The following is an 18,590-nucleotide window of genomic DNA, read 5'->3' on the forward strand; positions in this document are numbered from 1 at the left end:
ATGTTAGAACAAACAGCCAATCTGATTTAGAAAATCACGAGCGAAGGAAAAATGCATGCCGGTTGTCAGTGACCAGTTCCAGGACTGAATTCCCCTCACCATTAAGTGTGCCACCCTCCCCAGCTCTGTTCACTGGCTTCTTCTCTTCTGCCTTCATGAGATGCTTTACCTGTCTGGTCTTACTTTCAACGTCCTTCACAGTTCATATTAGTCTCCTATAGCCTAAGCTTACCTCCTGTGTTGAGCCTTCAGAGCAGCAGTCATTTTCAGTACCGCTCTTTGACCCATTGTCAAAACTTCCTTTCTCCTGCAAAAGCTTAATAATGGTGAGCTTCCAGCATGCTGAGGCCCATCACGCTACCCTGATCACCTGGGGATTCTCATCCTGCTGTCAGAATGCCTAAGCATTCTCATGTATTTAAACATTCTCATGTGTGTAAAAGGTACTTTTACAAGGGAGGGATCATCCTTTTGACTTGTAATATTAGTTCATGCTATACAGTTTATGATTGGGTTCCTGTGTTCTATGACTATTTAATGTACTAATCATCTATTTTTTTAATTATTCCTTTGTGTGCTGTTCTTCAAGGAGCATCATCAAAGCATTGCTCCCCCACCCACCTGCTGAGAGCTGCCATGGGTGTCTCTGGTGCTACACTGTGCTTTGAAACACTCCTAGAGCTATGCTGTGGAGGTCTTCTCAGAGGCATTTCAGTTTATGTACCCCTCCTGATTATGGGTGGATATCAAAATGGGATACATGATTCTTTAGAATTGTGTTGTCTACAGGTACTACGTAATTACAGATGTGTATTTATGTGAGTACTCAAAATGTCTTACAGGGTTTTTTTGGGTGGATACTCTTTATTAGTTTAGGCAGTGCTAAAATTTGGGGTTTAAACTGAGTTTAAGCTCCCAAGGCTTAAACTATTGTCCCCAGCAGTCACTGCCCCTCAGAACTGCATGTCCATTAACTTGTGCTCATCTGGAGTAGACAACCATACAACTAATAAAGAGTTTAATGGAGACTGCCAACAGGCTGTACTTCCAGAAAGCTTGCAGGTCATCTGAGTGGGATTACTTCCTCTTCCCTGAAAAAGTAGGAGTATGGAATACCTCCCATCAAGAATAGGCTGGTGTATGTAGAGGCTGGTGCTGCCATGAGATATTAATGAATTATGGAAAAGGAAGCAGTGGTTGCAGATGAATCAAATATATACAAGACTGAAGACTGAACCAGCTGGTTCTGCGACAAAGGATGATTACAAGTACAGTTTATTTCATGGTTTTATTCCTGAATTTACAAAGTCATTACCATAAACTAAAAATATGTGGATGCAAGTCCTGTATAAACTCTCTTCAGCAACATAGATTAATTTCATGTGTTCAGAGATCTTTCTTTGCCTGCAGGATAGCCGGTTTTATTGATTTTTTTTTTTCTTATGTTGTTGTGATGTGGCAGATTATTTCCCTGCTTGTAATGTATGATTTACCATGGATTGGGACAGGCAATCTTAGCAGAGGTAGAGGCTCCGCAGTTTAAGCTCAAAAATGGAAAGCTAGGGTGAACATACAAAAAGTTGACCAATAAAACAGAAGTTAAACTCTTCTTTCTAGAATATTGTGCTTAAAGTTTCATATACGTGCTGAGGGTAATATACACATGTACAGGCCAAACAGGTATCAGTCATTCACAAATCACAGTCTGTGCATGGCCTGTTAAATTTCTTCACAAATTCACTTCCACAAGTAGCAACCATTTAAGCAGTTTCAAGTAAATTGAAATATGTGGAGATGATTTTTTGTACTTCTTGGGTATGGGTAATCAACACAATTACATATTTAAATACTTGACAATAAAAGCTGCTAAATTGCTGCTATAAGGATGAATCCTTTCTTGACCAGGCTCCCCAAAATGCCAGTAGAAGGATCATGATGATGACTGTGTAAAGGGTATGGACTGTAACAAGATCATCTTCTTGCTGGTGCTTGAACCCAGAGGTGCTGTGCCAGTTCTCACTCCTGTTCCCATTGGTTTTCTGTCTGTGAGCACGGAGAGAATGTATCCTGAGATAAAAGAAAGCAAGATAAAGATTAAAAATTCTTCTTTTTTATTACAGTTCAACAGTGTTTGTAATGAAATCCAGAGTGTGCATTGTATTGTTGACTAGATTTGGGAAAGAGCTCTTCAAACTGTATGGGGCTAATAAAATAATTTCCATAATTGGAAATAGAAAACATTTACCAGCCATTTGGTATTTCTCTCCCACTGACAGGCAGAGACTGGGTAGGGGCTTGTTAGAGGACACAGTGCTCTTACTCTTCACTGTTGATACAGATCATTGTATGAGAAAAAACATACCCTTTCATTTTGCAATATTATGAAAGTGGCAGGATTCAAATAAAAAATTACCAGTTTCCAAAGCTTTCACCCATGGGAATAACCACAGCATGTGCTATGTGAGCTTCCCATCCTGCTCTGACATGTTTTTCTATCTCTGCTTTTCAGAGAGGACTTCTCTCTGCAGTCTGTGTCAAGATATTCATTAGCTAAAGATACCAATCAGGAGTAACTACACAAAGGATATCTGCAGGATTCTCTGGAGAAACATTTGACATTGCTTTGCCACCTTTCCCAAATGATTCGAAACTAGAAGTGTTAGCCTGTGGCAACAGACCTCCAGTTATTGTTATGTCTGCTGAAAATTGCCTGTTAAGCCCCAGTGCTAAGTCCTTGTTCCTGCTGCCTTATTTTTTTTTTTTTTTTTTTTTTTTTTATGAGGAAAAAAAGGCTTAATATTCACAATTCTATCTGAATTGGAATGCCAAAAGGAGATGAATTAGTTTGTGATCATGTAGCTTAGGAATGGGTCTGAGAAGTATTAGATATATTACAGCTCCGGTTCATAGATGTTTCTTCTGTTATTACTGCAGAAGAGTAGGGATTACCACAAATGTTAGTGCAGATACAGTTTATGAGTAAAAAAAAACTTAAAACAAGAAATTACATACATATGCACACTTGGAAGAGAGCTGTCAAAGCTGATTTGTTAAAAATAAAAGACTAGGAAATGCAATCTGCAAAAGGGAATTCATCAATAAAACACAAGTTCTGCAGTTAAGATTTTACATAAAGTAATTGCAGAATTAGAAGTAGACATTTAACATTTGTGTCAGAAATAGCTGCAAATCAAATAACACAGCTCACAATCATCTGGAGCATCATGTGAAGTCCACGAGAGGAATATTTTGCCAATAGTTTGCTTTTCTATTCCTATCTGAGGGGAATGCAGTATGTGCAGCTTACCTCCTGCAGGCATTCATGGTGCCTTGATGACTGGGTTCCCACTGCGTCAGATTTCTTCTTGCAGAGAGGAAAAAAGCCTTTTTTATCCTCTTGTTCCCTTGCACAAAAGGGGAAAATTTTCACTCAGTACAGACAAAAAGAATCTTCCTTCCAAGCCCACGAACTTGACCAACAATAATCTGGAAGCACTTGTTATGTGTCAATGAAAGCTCTCAAATGAATGGTTTCTAGAGCTGATTTTGACATAGTTCTTCAAGAAATTCTCTTGAGCAGTTCACAAGGCAAGTAATGAGTCATCCCAACGACTGGCTTCTTTTAGCTGCTGGGATCTCTTCTTATAAACAGTAGCTCACTGCTGAGATGTTGCCAAATTCATAACACCACAAGTAAGGCACAGATGGAGGGTGCTGCCACTGAAAATTATTTTCTATTAGATCACAGGCTGTTTTGGGGTAAAACTTAGTTCCTTTCTACAACTGCAATTTGGTTTAACTTGGCTGGAGTGAAATTTCAATCCATTGTCACTTACATGTGCTCTAATATTCAAACATTTTTACAAAAAAGTAGGTGCCTTCTTTATAAACTGTTGACGTATAACATGATCACATTCAATAAGCAGTCAATAAGCAATATGTTAGCACAAAAGAAAACATTTTGACATTTAGGGTTATTAACAGTCATATATATCCTATATATACCCTGACCACCTGGAGCCATTAATTAACAAGAGGCTGTGCCCAATAGTTGGGTGTGGCGTGATCAGCTGGGTTAATGGTGGTCTTAAATCCAATGGTCCCATAATTATTTGTAGGGCTTGTGAACAAACACATTTAAATTTGTAGTTTAGGAAGACAGGCCAAAGTCCTTCTTTCCCAAAAGACTTTTTTACATCATCTTTAAACTATCAAAGAAATTTAAAATAACCACATTTCTCATTTAAATGCTACTTTCAGCTTATTGTCACATAGAACTGCTATTAAGACAAATCTGAAACTATAGTTCTGGTGCATTTCTAAAGGCTTATGCCTTTCCTTCATGTAGCATTTATGTTTCTATATGAATAAAACTGTTCCTTTAGTTTTATTAAAACAATTAGCAATTTCCAGACATGTCTTGGGGAATCACTTTACACTCCAGAAAATTAAGACTTGTTCTTGTTCACCCATGTGAGTAAAATTGCATCACTGGAACCAGTGGAGCTACTGAGGACATAGAATCATTCTAAATTATTAGTAATATAACAAATATAGAAAAATAGAAATATTGCAATGACTTGGAGGACGGAATTCGGACATCAGTAAAGAATTACTGAATTGAATCAGTTCTAGATTTTTCAGACCTGATCCTGAGCATATAGGCAGTTACAACTTTTGGACTCTGTTTTCTTAAATAACATATACAGGGTGGTAGATGCACTGAGTTTTCCCTGTATGTATTTAGTTTTCTTGATACATTTCTTTTACTTCAGTCTTAAGATCAGTAGCACAACATATTTGCCTCTTTCCCCATTAGTTTCATCTTGGTTTTCTAGATCTTACTGATGGCTTTCACTTTTTGGCTGAACCAAGCAAAGGGAGGTATGTACAAGCCTCATCTCAGAAGTGTGAAAGTGTTGATTTTTGATCACATGATGCACTCTTGAAATCTCCAAACTTTTATTCTTCTATCATAATTCTTTGTGGAAAATTTTCCCTGTGCAACTGAACGCTGCCAGCCAGGAGGAACTGCTGGGGCAATATGGAGGGAGCAGAGGTGGGAGGTGAGCCAGTTAATACTCAGCCCAGCAGCCTATCAGTCCACGCCATTTACTATGCACATTAGCCAATACATAAGATACTTGCTTTATTCTCAAGTTACAAATGGATCCTGCAGGGTTCCTGCAGGAATGATAAAAAAAAAATACAAATGATCAAGTGGAGAAAGGGGTTATGGAATATTTTATGCATGTGAAAATCTGCAGGTTATAATAAACTATTCTTATGCAGCTGATAAATTCCAGCCCAGTGATTTAGTCACCCCAAAATACTTAAAATACATCACTGGAACACAATTTCTGAGGCCACGCATTATTAGGAGAAAACCATAAGCACTGTGCAGCATTAAATGTGAGAAGAACTGTGAGCAGTGGTGTTTTCTACTAACACAGGTCTACTTTTAAAACTATTTCATCAGTCAGCCCATATTAACTAGCAGTAGTCAGGAATGACATCCAGGGATCTTGCTCTTCACTATGTCACTTTAGGATTAGGTGTATATCCCCTTTACAGAATCACAAGATCCATTGGGTCGGAAAAGGCCTCTGAGATGACAGGGTTCAAGCTTTGACTGATCACCACATTTGACCACAGCAGTAAGTGCCCTGTCCAGCCTTTCCTTGAACACCTCCAGGGATGGGGACTCTATCCCCCCCCACCCCCGAAACAGACCATTCCAGTGTTTGACTACCCTTTCTGTGAAAAAAATCCTCCTGATGTCCAACACAAACCTCCCCTTAACTTCACTTTTGGGGAAGTTAAGTCACTAGGACAATCACACCCAGCAAAAGCGTGGAGAAAGCCAAAGGAATCGGCCCGCGGGCTCCCCCGCAGCCAGCCCGACGGCTGTGCCTGGAGCCACGCCGCTCCCTGGCATGGCACTGAAGCCGAGACCCTCAGTAACACCCACACCCTCCCGAGGCTTTCCCCCCCGCGGCTGCCACCCCCGCGGTGCCGGGCCGGCCGGGCAGTGCATGGCATGGTGCGGGCAGGGGCGGCCTTTGGGGAACCCCTGCCAACTACAGGCCCCAGAATGCACCGGGAGGGCTCGTGTATCCTTCGAACCTGCCAATGAGAGCGCGCGGGGCGCGTCACGTGAGCGGGGCGCCATTTCAAACGCCCGGGCGGGTGCGGTGGGAGCGGTGAGTGCGGAGGTGGCGGTGGCGGCTCCCGGCCCGGCTTTGGTGCCCCCCCGGTTGCTTCTTCGGCACCGTGGGGTCGGGTGGCGTGGCGCTGGGTTTCTAGAGGCTTTCCTCTGAGGTCCGGTGGCAGAGGCGCCGTTGCGGTCGGGGAAGGGGGCACTCGAGCGAGCTTGCGTGAGTTGGGGCGGTGGGAGGTTGGCGGGACTGTGAGCTGTGTAGCATCCCATAAACCACCTTTTCGGTGGTGCCCAGCGACAGAGTGAGGAACAATGGCCATAAACTGAGATACAGGAAGTTTCACCTCATCATGAGGGAGAACTTTACGTCGAGGGTGGCAGAGTACCGGAACAGTCTGCCCAGGAAGGTCGTGGAATCTCTCTGGAGACATTGAAAACCCACATGGACGCGTTCCTGTGTAGCCTGCTCCACGGGACCTACCTTGGCGGGGAATTTGGACTGGGTGATTGCCAGAGGTGCCTTCCAACCCTAACTGTTCTTTGTGGTAGTCCCTAAATATGACAGCTTTCAAAGGAATTGTTTACCCCCTTGCCAATTTGGCAGTATCATGAAAGTCCATGACCGTGTTGGTTTTTTTTTTTTTTTTTTTTTATTTAACATATTGCATGGCTAATTCTGTATTTTCCAGACACAATGGAGGAAGGAAAAGAAATGTCAGTGTGTGCGAGTCATGTGCCTGAAGAAAAACTGTACTGCGTGAGCAATGGTAGGTGGAGAACATGTTGGGATATTCTCTACCTGGTTTATACCTTATTATATCAGTAGGCATCCTGTATCTGATTTGTATCACGTTCTGTGCTCTTGTTTCCTTGGATGGGCTGCTGTTGCTAGTCTCAGACATAGAAGCCTCCTGAGGAGCTTGTGGAGCACAGCTCTGAGAGTTTGTGTAGCACTGACTGATGTCATCAACCTTTCTTCTGTATATCTAATCTGAGCTCCTCCCTCTTCCTTATCTATCTGTCTGCTGCTGATTCAATCAATATTTATGGTATATAATAACTAACAAGAAAACTAATCTTTCTCACTGGCTCCTGCTATTGTCTTGTGGTGGCCTGAACCAGAAAAGAACTGATTGATGGGACAACTGCATTGTCACATAACTCTAGATTGTATATTCTCAGTTATCTTGATTGGAGGCTGCTGATAACATACATTACGTGTTCTTATTATGGATGCTTAGAAATTAGCATTGAGCTATTTCATGATACTTGGGCATCTCACAATTATCATATTCTGCAGTGGGGTGAACTTATCCCTCTCTACAGCTGCCTGACAGGAGGGTGTAGCCAGGTGGGGGTTGGCCTCTTCCCCTAAGCAAACAGTGATAGGACCAGAGGATGCAGTCTCCAGGTGCGGCAGGAGACGTTTAGGTTGGATATTAGGAAGAATTTCTTCACAGAAGGGTTGATTAGACATTGGAATGGGCTGTCCCTGGAGGTGTTTAAGGAAAGACTGGATGTGGCGCTCAGTGCCATGGCCTAGTTGACGTGGTGATGATTGGTCATAGGTTGGACTTGATAATCTCAGATCTTTTCCAACCTAATGGATCCTGTGATATGCACAACAGACCCTTAAATTTCCTGGAACTAAAGCATGTTTTAATTATTTAAACTTGGTAGCTAAAACTTTTTGCCATCTAACATCAGCTTCACCAAATTGTCAAAGCATAATGCAACTATTTTTATTGCAAAAAAAAGGTGACAAAATCCTTGTTACAGTTTCAGACTTTCCTCTTCTGAGTGATGAGAAGTTTGATTTTGACCTTTCACTCTCTTCAACAAGGTAAGTAAAGGTATATTTGCCTGTAAAACCTTCAAAATGGACACATGACAGATGCCAGGCTAAATTATCTTTCTTTGTAGTGGAAATGAAGATGAGGTTTTTGTTGGAGCTGTGGGACACAAAGAAAGATGTATTGCTGCTAGTATGGAAGCAAAAAAGAGTGTGTCTGCTTTTGATGATAAACTCATGTGGAGCCCACTTCAAGAAGAGAAATTTGTGGAAATTTTCAAAGAAGCTCATTTGTTGGCACAGCAGATAAAGACTGGAAGTACGAATGAAGAGACTAAAACAAGCCAATCAGGAGAACAGGAAAATAAGATTATAGAAACATTTGTGGAGGACTCGGAGTCAAAGTTGAAAATACTGAGAAACAAAATGATAGAAAAAAGTCCCAGGGCTGTTAAACGGGAGACATACAATGTGCAGGATAGCCCAGCATATCTGCTACCACCTTGTTTTCAGAAGGCATCGGATAAACTTTTGTCAGATGGCAAAATACATGCTCTTCCTACTCCTCCAAACAGAAACCCTGTAAAAATTTGTGTGTCTCCTACAAAAATCGCCAGTTTGTCTCTGACACAAGAAGAGAAATCTAAGGAAACAAATACAAAGGCAACTGGCAAACTGGCAATGGCAAAACCTTCATGTACACTTGGAAGAAGCAATTTGTTGACTATTGAAAAGGTAAAGTCAGCCTCTGGGCAACGTTTTCTTTAAACATGGCCTTTATGTATTTTAGGAATATTTAAACTACAGTCTTCAAAAGTGAATTTTAATCTGATGCTTCTCTACCTCATAAGGTCCTTAGGCAGGAAACATTATATATAAAAAAAGGAAAAGTAGGGCAGACACTGTGGTATAGTAGCCAAATAGTTTGTTTATTATGACAGTGTAGAGCATCTGCGGCCAAATTTCTGTTGTATTCTGGTTTTGTGAAGATTGTAATTCCTGGGTTCTACTCTAATTGGCTTCTAACACTGTTTTGTTCCTGGTAAAATTACTGCACTGTTACACTTAAATTAACTGTAAAATGAATTACACATTTACTCTGACTGTGTAAAAATGGTTTTATTTGCTGTTAACCCTTGTCGATGGAGGTGGGGAGGGGAACCCCACAATTATTTAGATAGGACAGGAAAATCTTTTAGGTCTAGTTCTGCCCACAACGTGTCTCAATCATGAAAAGCACTGATTACTGGTGTTATACTTGCATATAATACATGTACTTACATATAACCACATATGTGACTTGTGACTAAATACAAATGTATTCTAAGATAGCAAGGAAACAGCTGTGTTAGTGGCTTGTGTGCACAAAGCCCGGTCTCTAGGTAGAATATCTTCTGGATTTTATTGCTCTACATCTTATAGCTTAGGTTCCAATATGTACTGCACATTTTACTGAAGATGTGATATTGACTTCTTAAGAACCATCACCTGTAGAAACTAGAGGACCCTCTGATTCCTCTGTGGTATAAATCTCTTCTTGATTTTAGACACTATAAGAAAAGGCACAGTCTTAATGCTTTAACTAGCCAAATTGTACCCCACTATCTGAACAGTTTTCACGATACCGTCTATCACTGTAACGTCATCCCTTGGAAGCCAGAGTAAAGCAGAGGCGTATTAAACGGAGTCTAATATTGTTGTAAGGAACAGCGGGTACAGTGGGTGAACGTGATTAAATGAGATTTGTGCTGATGAGCTGTTGCAGAACTGTCCAATATCTTGTTTCAAACATGTTCTGGTTAATAACTTAGCAAATACACTCACTATATTAACTTCACGCTGTATTAGTATAAAGACTAAGGACTTCACTGGGTTCAGAGGCTTCTTCAAGGACTGTTGTCTTGGTTTCTTAACAAAATCAATGTGTGTGTGGTTTCTAGAAACAATAGTAGCTTTTAAAATATTGCATTGAAATTTGCAGCTCAAATCAGGAAAAAATACTAGTATTTCTACAAAAAGAGACTTGAACAGCAAGGGATCATCTGAAGATCTAATTTCTGATAAATCTAGTATTGCGTCAGATGTCTTCGAGTCCTCATTCAGCGGCAGTTCTTCAGTGCAAGACACAAAAGCCCTTCCTGCACCAAGTAAGGTAATGACAAGCATTCTTAATATGAAAATAACTTTTGTAATATTCTGATAGAAAGAAAAATTAATATAGTTTACTTTCTAATTTAATTTAAAGCTATACTGTTGTGTAAAACGGTTTTAAGGAAAAGTAATCTAGGCTTTATAATGGCCATTCTTGATTGTGTGGTCTAAGCCTGTAACACTGTGAAATGTACTTAAAGAGCGACTGTAGATGTGATTAACAAGTGTTGCCTTTATTTTTAAAGCACTAGCTGCAGGTAAGTGATCAACAGTTTTCTGTAAGACACAAAGTTTTTGATGTGTGTAGTTAACTACACCGTATTAAAAGGTTGCCATAACTTTTATAAAGGTAGTATACCTACAGCTGTCAGTTGTTTTGAAGCTTTGGGTGCCTACATTAATGCTGCATGGCACTTCACTGAATCACAGAATGACTGAGGCTGGAAGGAAAGAACCTCTTGAGGTCATCTGATTCAACCCTCTGCTCAAGCAGGACCATCTGGAGTCATTTGCCCAGGGCCAGACAGCTTTAGAATATCTCTAAGCATGGGGTCTTGGCAACCTCTCAGGGCAGCCTGTGCCAGTGCTTGGCAGTAAAAAAAGTATTTCTTGATGATCAGAGGTAGAACCTCCTGCATTTCACTCTCCCCTTGCCTCCAGTCCCATCACTGGGCACCACTGGACACTGTCCTTGCAGATATTTTTATATATGGAGATCCACCTTGAGCCTTCTCCAAGCTGAGCAGTCCCAGTTCTCAGCCTTCCTCAGATGAGAGGTGCTCCAGTCCTTTAATCATCTTAGTGACCCTTTGTTGGACTCTTTCCAGTAGCTCCAAATCTCTCATATGGGGGAGCCTGGAACCGGACATAAATCTTCAGGTGTGGACTTGCCAGTGCTGAGTAGAGGGCAGGATCACCTCCATTCATCTGCTGGCAATGCTTCTCCTTTGTGCAGCCCGGGATACTGTCAGTGTCCTCTGGTTCAGCTTGTCCACTAGCAGGGCCTTGGGTCCAAGGGCCTTGTCTGCAAAGCTGCTTTCCAGCTGGTTGGTGCCCAGCATATACTGCTGCCTGGGGTGACTCCTTTTATTCTTTAGTCCCTTTAAGTCCATACTCAATTTGTGACAGGAATAAAAATAGATTTAATGTTCTAGGTCTGTATAATAATCCAGATACAATGATCTGTTTCTAAGAAAAGTCACTTTTTAAACTGTAATCTGAGTAGGGAACTCCTCTAAAATTCACAAATGGAAAGTTATAATACCAAGAAAAATAATGGCAAAATAATGTGTTAAATAGATGGTTTTTTGCTTTTGAATAAGCTATGTTCTTTGATTCAGCCTGGCTTAAGGAAGATGACATATCTGAAACTTCCTGGTGTTGCCAGTGGTCTCACAAGAAGGACTACATCATCATCTTTGTCATCACTTTCCAGTGTGAACTCAAGTCTGAATTCAAGCTTACCCATTTCTCCCATAGTAAAAAAAGGTAATCATTCTTACTATGGATTTGTGCCACAAATCAATTTTGAAGTAGTTAAGCATGTGGGTTTGGGAATGTTTTAATAGTATCCAATATACAAGAGCAGTGAGAAATGTTTTGAATGGAGAATAAAATTTTCTAGGCTTGCCCTGTAAAGCCCTGTGGACTAAAGATAAATGTTAAAAATCTGTAATTTGTAAAAACTAGACTGATGTAAGCCTGATGCCTACATGTGAGGGTCTGACACAGCTAGAAAAGTAAGCTCAGGAAACCTGTTCCTTTTATACATAATCTTCTCTATTATAGCCAAGAACATGAGCTTCTGAATGCTGTAAGCTTGTCTAACTGGTATCAAAGGAAAAAAACAAAACAAACAACACCAAAACAACTGAAATGTGGAAAGAAGGTGGAAGGCCTTGCCTACAGAAACCTGGAGGCTAATAAAAGGATGAGCTTTACCCAAGCAGATTGGAAAAAACACTCTTGGAGATATAAGTGAATACAACCAAGAGGCTTATGCTATAATGAGGCTATCAGTTAGATCCTTTCAGTAAGTTTCAAAGGATCAGGAAAATAGTCTCCTAAAAGTACTGACAGGTATAAGCATCACAGTTTTTGAATATCTATCAAGATACCAAGTTACAGCAAATTTTTTTGTACTTTGCTTCTGGGAGAATAATAATATATTACTAAAAGGTTAGTAAGAACTATTTTACGCAATATAACTGTCAAGATTCATCCTATTAATGAAAGTAACCTACAAACTCAAACGTAAGAACTGTACAGAAAACTGGGAAAAACCCTTGTGGGGTAGTTTAGCCTGTGGCATTAATCAGTGTAACTCAAACTAATACCTACTTGAAAGGCTGCTTAAGGGAACAGTCAGCTATACTGGGAGAAGATGCTTGAAGGGTAACTTGAATCTGCAAGCTGTATTGGCATTCTGTGAATATTCTTCTGCTTGATTGCAGTAATTCAGGAATTTGGTGAGAACACTATAAAATTGCTGGAAAATTTGGGGAGTAAGTTTTCAGTAGTTTGTGTTCTCCATGAACTTGAGTTTGAACATAAATTTAAATGCTGTAAATTGCTATTTTTCTTTCCTGTATGAGTGTAATTATTCTGCTTACTCAAAAACTTAGCGATAAGTGATGATTCAGAAGTAAACTTAACTTTCTATTTCAGGAAAATCAAGCATTTCATCCAAAGTTAGTGTGAGTGGCTCTAGTACAAGCAGGCTGGCCCTTGTCAGACCTACCAGACTGTCATCTCTGCAGGCTGCCAATACTGAGAAATCTAGGAAGCAAGTAAGATCAGCTAGTACTCCCAAAATATCTGGTGCTGTAACCTTGGCTAAATCTTCATCTTCTGCAACATCATCTGAGGCTGCAGGCAGTGGAATTCAGAGACCGAGCTCTGTTCCCAGTCTGCAGCAGCTATGTCAGCAGAATAAAGATGGAAGTGCAACAAAAGGAAGCCTGTGTCCAAAGCCCAAGGCTAGGGTTTTGTCTGTTTCCACAAGTCAGACTAAGGTTCCTGTGAAGACTCAAGGTAAGCACATACTTTGTGACCTCTTTTCTAGCTTGCTTATGAAAAGCAAATGCTACCTTGAATGCTTGTTATTTGTTTCGTTACACTTCTGTCTGCCTTTTGGAAGGAATTAGTATTTTAACTGAAACATCTGTTACTTCTAAATATGAATCCGATAGCAGTTAACAAAACTTTTCTCTTTAGATGCGACACCAAACAAATTGGCACCAAAAGCAACATCATCTCTTGGATTAACATTTTGTGGTACACCTGGAAGGTAGGGCTTAACTGAAAATTAAATTCACTGGGGCATAATTCTTAGAATGTAATGTGGTTGGGTGTTGCAACAGTCTTTAAAAGTTTGAACTTCATTTTTAATCCTTGAGACCCTCCAGGTTAGATGTGTTAATGCCTATTGGAACTGATCTAAAACAAACTAAACAACTTCTCCCACTCTATTCAGAAGAAGGCTTTTTTGCAGTGCTAAATAGACTAGAGTAATTCATAAAAGAATTCTCCTAAGAAGTAAGACCCTCACTATGCTGTGATTATCAACTTTAGGCTGATTGTTGTTCCCTTACTGACGGAAGGGAAGTGGATTTCTATTGTTTGGAGGAACAGTTTTATTCAAACTGTTTCTAGAATGTTTTGGCTAATGCAAAACTTCATTTTCTAGTGCCATGGCAGCCAGCACTCCTATGAAAGCCTCAGAAGATAAGGTCTTTCAGAATTTTTGTTTTCCTGAGAGGCCTGCCTCCATGACTCCTGCCATGAAACCATCTGGCTTACCTACACCTGTCCGTCGCATCTCAGGATTCCCAGCAGTGACCCCTAAGACTGTACCAAGAATGGCATTTTCTCCACATGCTGCATCTCTTCACCGAAGTTCCAGCTTTTCTACCAAAAAGGCTCTTGCAGCTGGGTAATTCAGAAACCCTCATACATTAAATGAGTATTGTAGGCAAACTGTGTCTAAATTAATTTTAATGATGAATCTTGGGTTTCAAAGACCTCTACTAAATGTTAGAATGAAGCATTTGAGCATAGATGCTGTATAGGCCTAATAAAAATTTATATCTTGTGAGTAGTAAAATGCTATAAGCCTTACTGAGGTGAGTCAATATCTGACATTAAAGAATTATAATTTTAATAGGAAGTTATTTGTATTTCTTGAGCTAGGGAACAACTTAAAACTTGTATCTGATGCTCTGTCTGAAAGCAGATTTGGTGTTGGTGCTACTTTGCTATCACCTTCTGATGAAGGAAAGTAGCTGATTTAAAATGCATATTACTTTTAACTTTTGTTTTATACTGTTACCAATGGTCTGTAAAATTACACTTTTTTTAAAGCATCATGCAGAAAGCCAAGAATTTAGTTGACTGAATTTTAGTTTCTGAGCAGGTTTACCTGTGTTTTTGTTTATTATATTTGTTTTCTGTGAAAGTAATGTTGCCTTTTTCATATTATCAGCCCAGCATCTTCTGACAAGGGCCATATATATGTATGCATGCTTGTTTTGTGGCTGGTGCAGAGGAACTGTATTAAAGCAGAAATGATTCATGGCTAGAAAACTCTGTGTCATGTTACTTAGGCCAGATGTCCCAAATAGTCTTTTCTCTCAAGGAAACAATTACTCTGTCTACATTGAGTTTATCATACTAATTAGATTACAGCCTCTGGTCTTCCAGCTGGTGTCAGTACTTCCTTCCAAGCAGGGACTGAAGGGGGTTGCTCAGTGATATGCAATATCAGTGCCTGCATGTGTGAAGTTTAGGCTGCATGGATGTGTCAATTAAGATTAAATTCTTCATCATCATGAAGTCATTAACTCTTTTTCTTTTGCATGGGTAGGCTATACATTTATTGCAACATGAAATATTTTGTGTTTTGGAGGTAACTAGCATTTTTTTGGATGAAATATGGAAATCCTTTTGGTCATTAAAACTTGGGGTAAAAAAAAAAAGGAGAAAATGAAATTAGGGCATTGGCCTAATGATTAAAGAACTCAACTATTGCTGATTTTCTTTTCCCTAGTTCTAGACAGAAACAAGAGAGTAAGACACAGATATCTTCTTCAGAAGGTGATGTATCTCCTCCACCTGTGCTACCTCTTGCTCTTACCTTCTCACCAGAAAAAACTGCTGCAGAAGTAGCAGAAAACGAACTAAAAGAGGCTGAAGTACAAAATCAGCTGACTGAGGAGAAACAACCTGAGGTAAATGACAATACATTTTTCTACAAAACTAAGTTAACTGCTTGAAACCAAATTATTTGAATTATTATTTTCAAGTATAAGCCCCACTTTGGTACACATGAAGTTAAAATGGATTAGCTGTAACTGTGTGCACCCTCTAGTGCCTATTTTTACCACTGAACATATGTTCAGTGTTTCCACTAGGTTCCCATCTCAAAACTAAACAGTCAAATATTTGCACATTTTATATAGAATTTCCACTTTGGTAAAAGTGCTGCAAAATCCTTGTAGATTTGATTAGAAACACTGTCACTGGGCAGATCCTGTTGCAGCTGTAAAGCACTTTTGGGGATAAAAAAACCCAATAACCCAAAACACTGCTGTAGCTATATTCAGTCTCCTAACAGGAGTGCAAATCTGCATACAATGAGGGAGAATTAAACCCCAAAGTCCACATAGCAATAAACTTGGGTAAGTGTTAAGTAATTATTTCAGTGAACACTTTTCCCCTCTCTCAGGAGTGTACTGGCTTCATGTTGAAAGCTGGCACCCCACAGGCATCAAGGAGAAAGACCTGAACTGGTAGTTCTGAAATACTAACCTGACAAAGTGGTTATTGATTTACAAATACTCAGGTGTAGAATAATCTGTAGATTAATTACTTGATGTTATTGCATCAGTATGTTCCTGGTTAGCTTACTTGGTGACAAAGTATCTGTTGGATATAATAATAATAATAATGGCCAGTCTTCGCGAGTGAAGATCCGGGGAAGGTCTTTACACCTTCCAGCCTGCGCATTGGATTTTTTAGGTGAGACACAGTGTGCGCGGAACTGAGCCCACCCTTTAATCCTAAGGTTCATCTGCCGGGGCCAAGCGAGCTTGGACGGTGGCAGCGAGGTCCTTAGGACGTAGATGGATTGCTTTAAGGGCTAACGAGCTCCATCTGCCCGGGAGTGGCCCTGACCGGGAATCGAACCCGGGCCTCAGTGGTGACAGCGCTGTGCCCTTAACCACTAGACCACCAGGGGCTCCATCTGTTGGATAATAGCTCAGTATATGTATGGTGGCAGTTAAGTAATTTAAATATTAAGAGTTATTAATCCTCTGCTTTAAATTTGAGTTAAAACAATTTTTCACTTAAAATCAGATTTTTGTCCCAATGAGCTCTTTTTCTTTGTCTCACTGCATTTTCCCCATTGCTGTCAGAGCAAGAGCTGAGGTTTTTACACTGTGTGCAAACAATCTCTCATGAAAAACACCCAAGCTGTAAATAAGCCTGTCCTGGGATTATTACATCTGTATAAGCTAAATTGACTGCCTCAATGTTTATGAAGGAAGCATGGTGAATAGAGGGGGAAACCTGAAATATTTTTTCTTTTAAAGGCCTTACTAGTAGACATTGGAGTAGACAAGTGTCTCTCAGACACTTTTGAATGTGAAACTAGACCTCTGATTGACCTTTCCAACACTCCTGAAGTGAATAAGATTACTTCTCCAAAGCCTGTGTTCTCTGGGCAGATAAAGGTAAGATTTATCCAAATCTCTTGGTGCAAATATGTTGCAGAAAAATGTCAACTGGCTGCATACCCTTGTTGGCAGAGCAGCTTCAAAATACTGTAGGAACTATTTAATATTAGCTCAATATGTTCAATATGATATACATACTAAGGTGTTCTTAAGTAAAGGACTGTAATGTTTAAAATCAAACAATGTGTTCTAAGCTAGAGCTCAGTGAGCAATCTGCACATTCCTAAGGAAGAGGAGGAGGATGTAGAAAGAACTTAGCACTTAAAGCAGTTGTTATAGAATTAAACTGTTCTGAAGCAGAAAGTGAATGTTGTCTCCAGGAGAGTGGGCATGCTTATTCTTGTTTCTCTCTTTGCACATCTTCAGTTCTTGGCAGCGGCTCATTTTAATCAAAAAAGAAAAGTTGTCCTTACTGTTTAGCTCCTCCCCTAATCCCCTCTTCATTTGGAAGATGTCTATTGGAATCTACTCTAAATTTCACAAGCATTTCTGGGCAAGTGTGTTTTGTACATTAGTGGCTTGAAGGTAGATGCCTTTAGATATTGTGAGATGACTGGAAGTGACTATGAGGATGTGGCCTTTGACAATAGATGTCATTGGGATCAATTTAATATCAAGTCCTTCAAAGTATGTCAAAAGAAGAGGCTTGCAGAAGTCTGACTTCTGGGGGCATGTTCAGAGGAGTTCAGAAGTGCTGTGCCCTGCCTTGGATGGCAGTGTCACTTGAACATGCATAGCAGTGAAACTTAGAAGTCTCTTAGGCTTTTAAGGTGAGTATGGGCGATAACCACCTTGTGAGAGCCTTGTGCTTGACTAGGAATGAGTTTATGTTTAAAAACATGAACATAAAAGCTTGAGTGTGGTGCTTGTATTGTTGTACTTGTATTCTGAATACTAAAAGGAACCCTAAACCAAAAATGGTATCCAGGAAGACTGTTAATAGCTGCTAGTAACGATATACAAAAACTGACTACACTAGTTAAATTGTATTGGTTTTCTTTCAGTTAATTGATTTGAGTTCGCCTCTTATCACTCTGAGTCCTGATGTAAACAAAGAAAATTTGGATTCCCCTCTACTCAAGTTCTGAGCTTGAACTGAAATGAAGACTTCTTGGCAACTGTGATCTTTACTTAGGTGTTACTCTTCATTCATACAGGTTTTTTTTGAAGATGACTATGGATTATCTGATAAACTGCATTAACACAGTAGAATGCTAATAGTCATGATATAGTCAGTCTGATAATGATTTTGTTCATGGATATGCTGCAATGGATGTATTTAAACTATGTTGGTCTAAGGCAAAATATTGGAAACCTGTCTCTTTATTTCCTACTAATTGTCCTTTGATTCCTTATCCCCTATGTACAATGAAGTTTTAATTTAAAATAAATGAGTTGTTTACCAAACTGTTGTACAAAATAGCAGTGTTTTATTACACACTTCAGTTAGACTATTGTAGTGTTTCACTAACAAATGTTAATATGTAGGTAAAGCCTAGTGGACTTTAGAGTGGTGTAGCCAAGTTTGGAAACAAATATTTCATTATTGAATGCCAGTGGAATAAATCAACAGCACTACGTGAATTTGTGATGCAAAGGAGAAAGTAACAGCATATTACTGCCAGATGGTTTAGTCTTACTACTTGCAGGTTAGACAAACTTTCTCACTCTGAAAAGAGTAGAAAAATACTTTCTTACTTGAATTTGCCACATCTGGAGACTTTACATAGAGGGGAGGTGAAGAGAAATG

The 18,590-nt window shown here is 39.7% G+C and overlaps 1 protein-coding gene and 1 long non-coding RNA gene across 2 annotated transcripts; one reads left to right on the forward strand and one right to left on the reverse strand.

Annotated features, from left to right (window-relative positions):
- Positions 1 to 1,269: 1,269 nt before the first annotated feature.
- On the reverse strand, positions 1,270 to 3,672 carry LOC126644930 (uncharacterized). The gene is made up of 2 exons (XR_007630045.1): positions 3,308 to 3,672; positions 1,270 to 2,067 (listed from the first exon to the last, which is right to left on the reverse strand). It is a non-coding gene; the product is annotated as an uncharacterized LOC126644930 (long non-coding RNA).
- Positions 3,673 to 6,195: 2,523 nt separating this feature from the next.
- Positions 6,196 to 18,203, forward strand: GTSE1 (G2 and S-phase expressed 1). Its single transcript, XM_050324213.1, has 12 exons — positions 6,196 to 6,203; positions 6,850 to 6,927; positions 7,940 to 8,003; positions 8,084 to 8,687; positions 9,934 to 10,104; positions 11,444 to 11,591; positions 12,771 to 13,136; positions 13,320 to 13,392; positions 13,792 to 14,037; positions 15,151 to 15,331; positions 16,697 to 16,837; positions 17,845 to 18,203. The coding sequence occupies exons 2-12, from the start codon at positions 6,855 to 6,857 to the stop codon at positions 17,926 to 17,928; spliced, it is 2,151 nt and encodes a 716-aa protein (XP_050180170.1). The 5' UTR covers positions 6,196 to 6,203; positions 6,850 to 6,854; the 3' UTR covers positions 17,929 to 18,203.
- Positions 18,204 to 18,590: the final 387 nt, after the last annotated feature.

This window comes from Myiozetetes cayanensis, unplaced genomic scaffold, assembly GCF_022539395.1.
Source record: "Myiozetetes cayanensis isolate MyiCay16 unplaced genomic scaffold, myiCay2020 scf3, whole genome shotgun sequence".
NCBI classification, from domain to species: Eukaryota; Metazoa; Chordata; class Aves; order Passeriformes; family Tyrannidae; genus Myiozetetes; species Myiozetetes cayanensis.

Bases quoted from the DNA above. Each gene is read 5' to 3' on its own strand.
- GTSE1 (XM_050324213.1), top strand. From the start codon at position 6,855: ATGGAGGAAGGAAAAGAAATGTCAGTGTGTGCGAGTCATGTGCCTGAA. The intron at 6,928-7,939 runs GTAGGTGGAGAA...TCCTTGTTACAG, and splicing joins ACTGTACTGCGTGAGCAATG to TTTCAGACTTTCCTCTTCTG. The intron at 11,592-12,770 runs GTAATCATTCTT...TTTCTATTTCAG, and splicing joins TTCTCCCATAGTAAAAAAAG to GAAAATCAAGCATTTCATCC.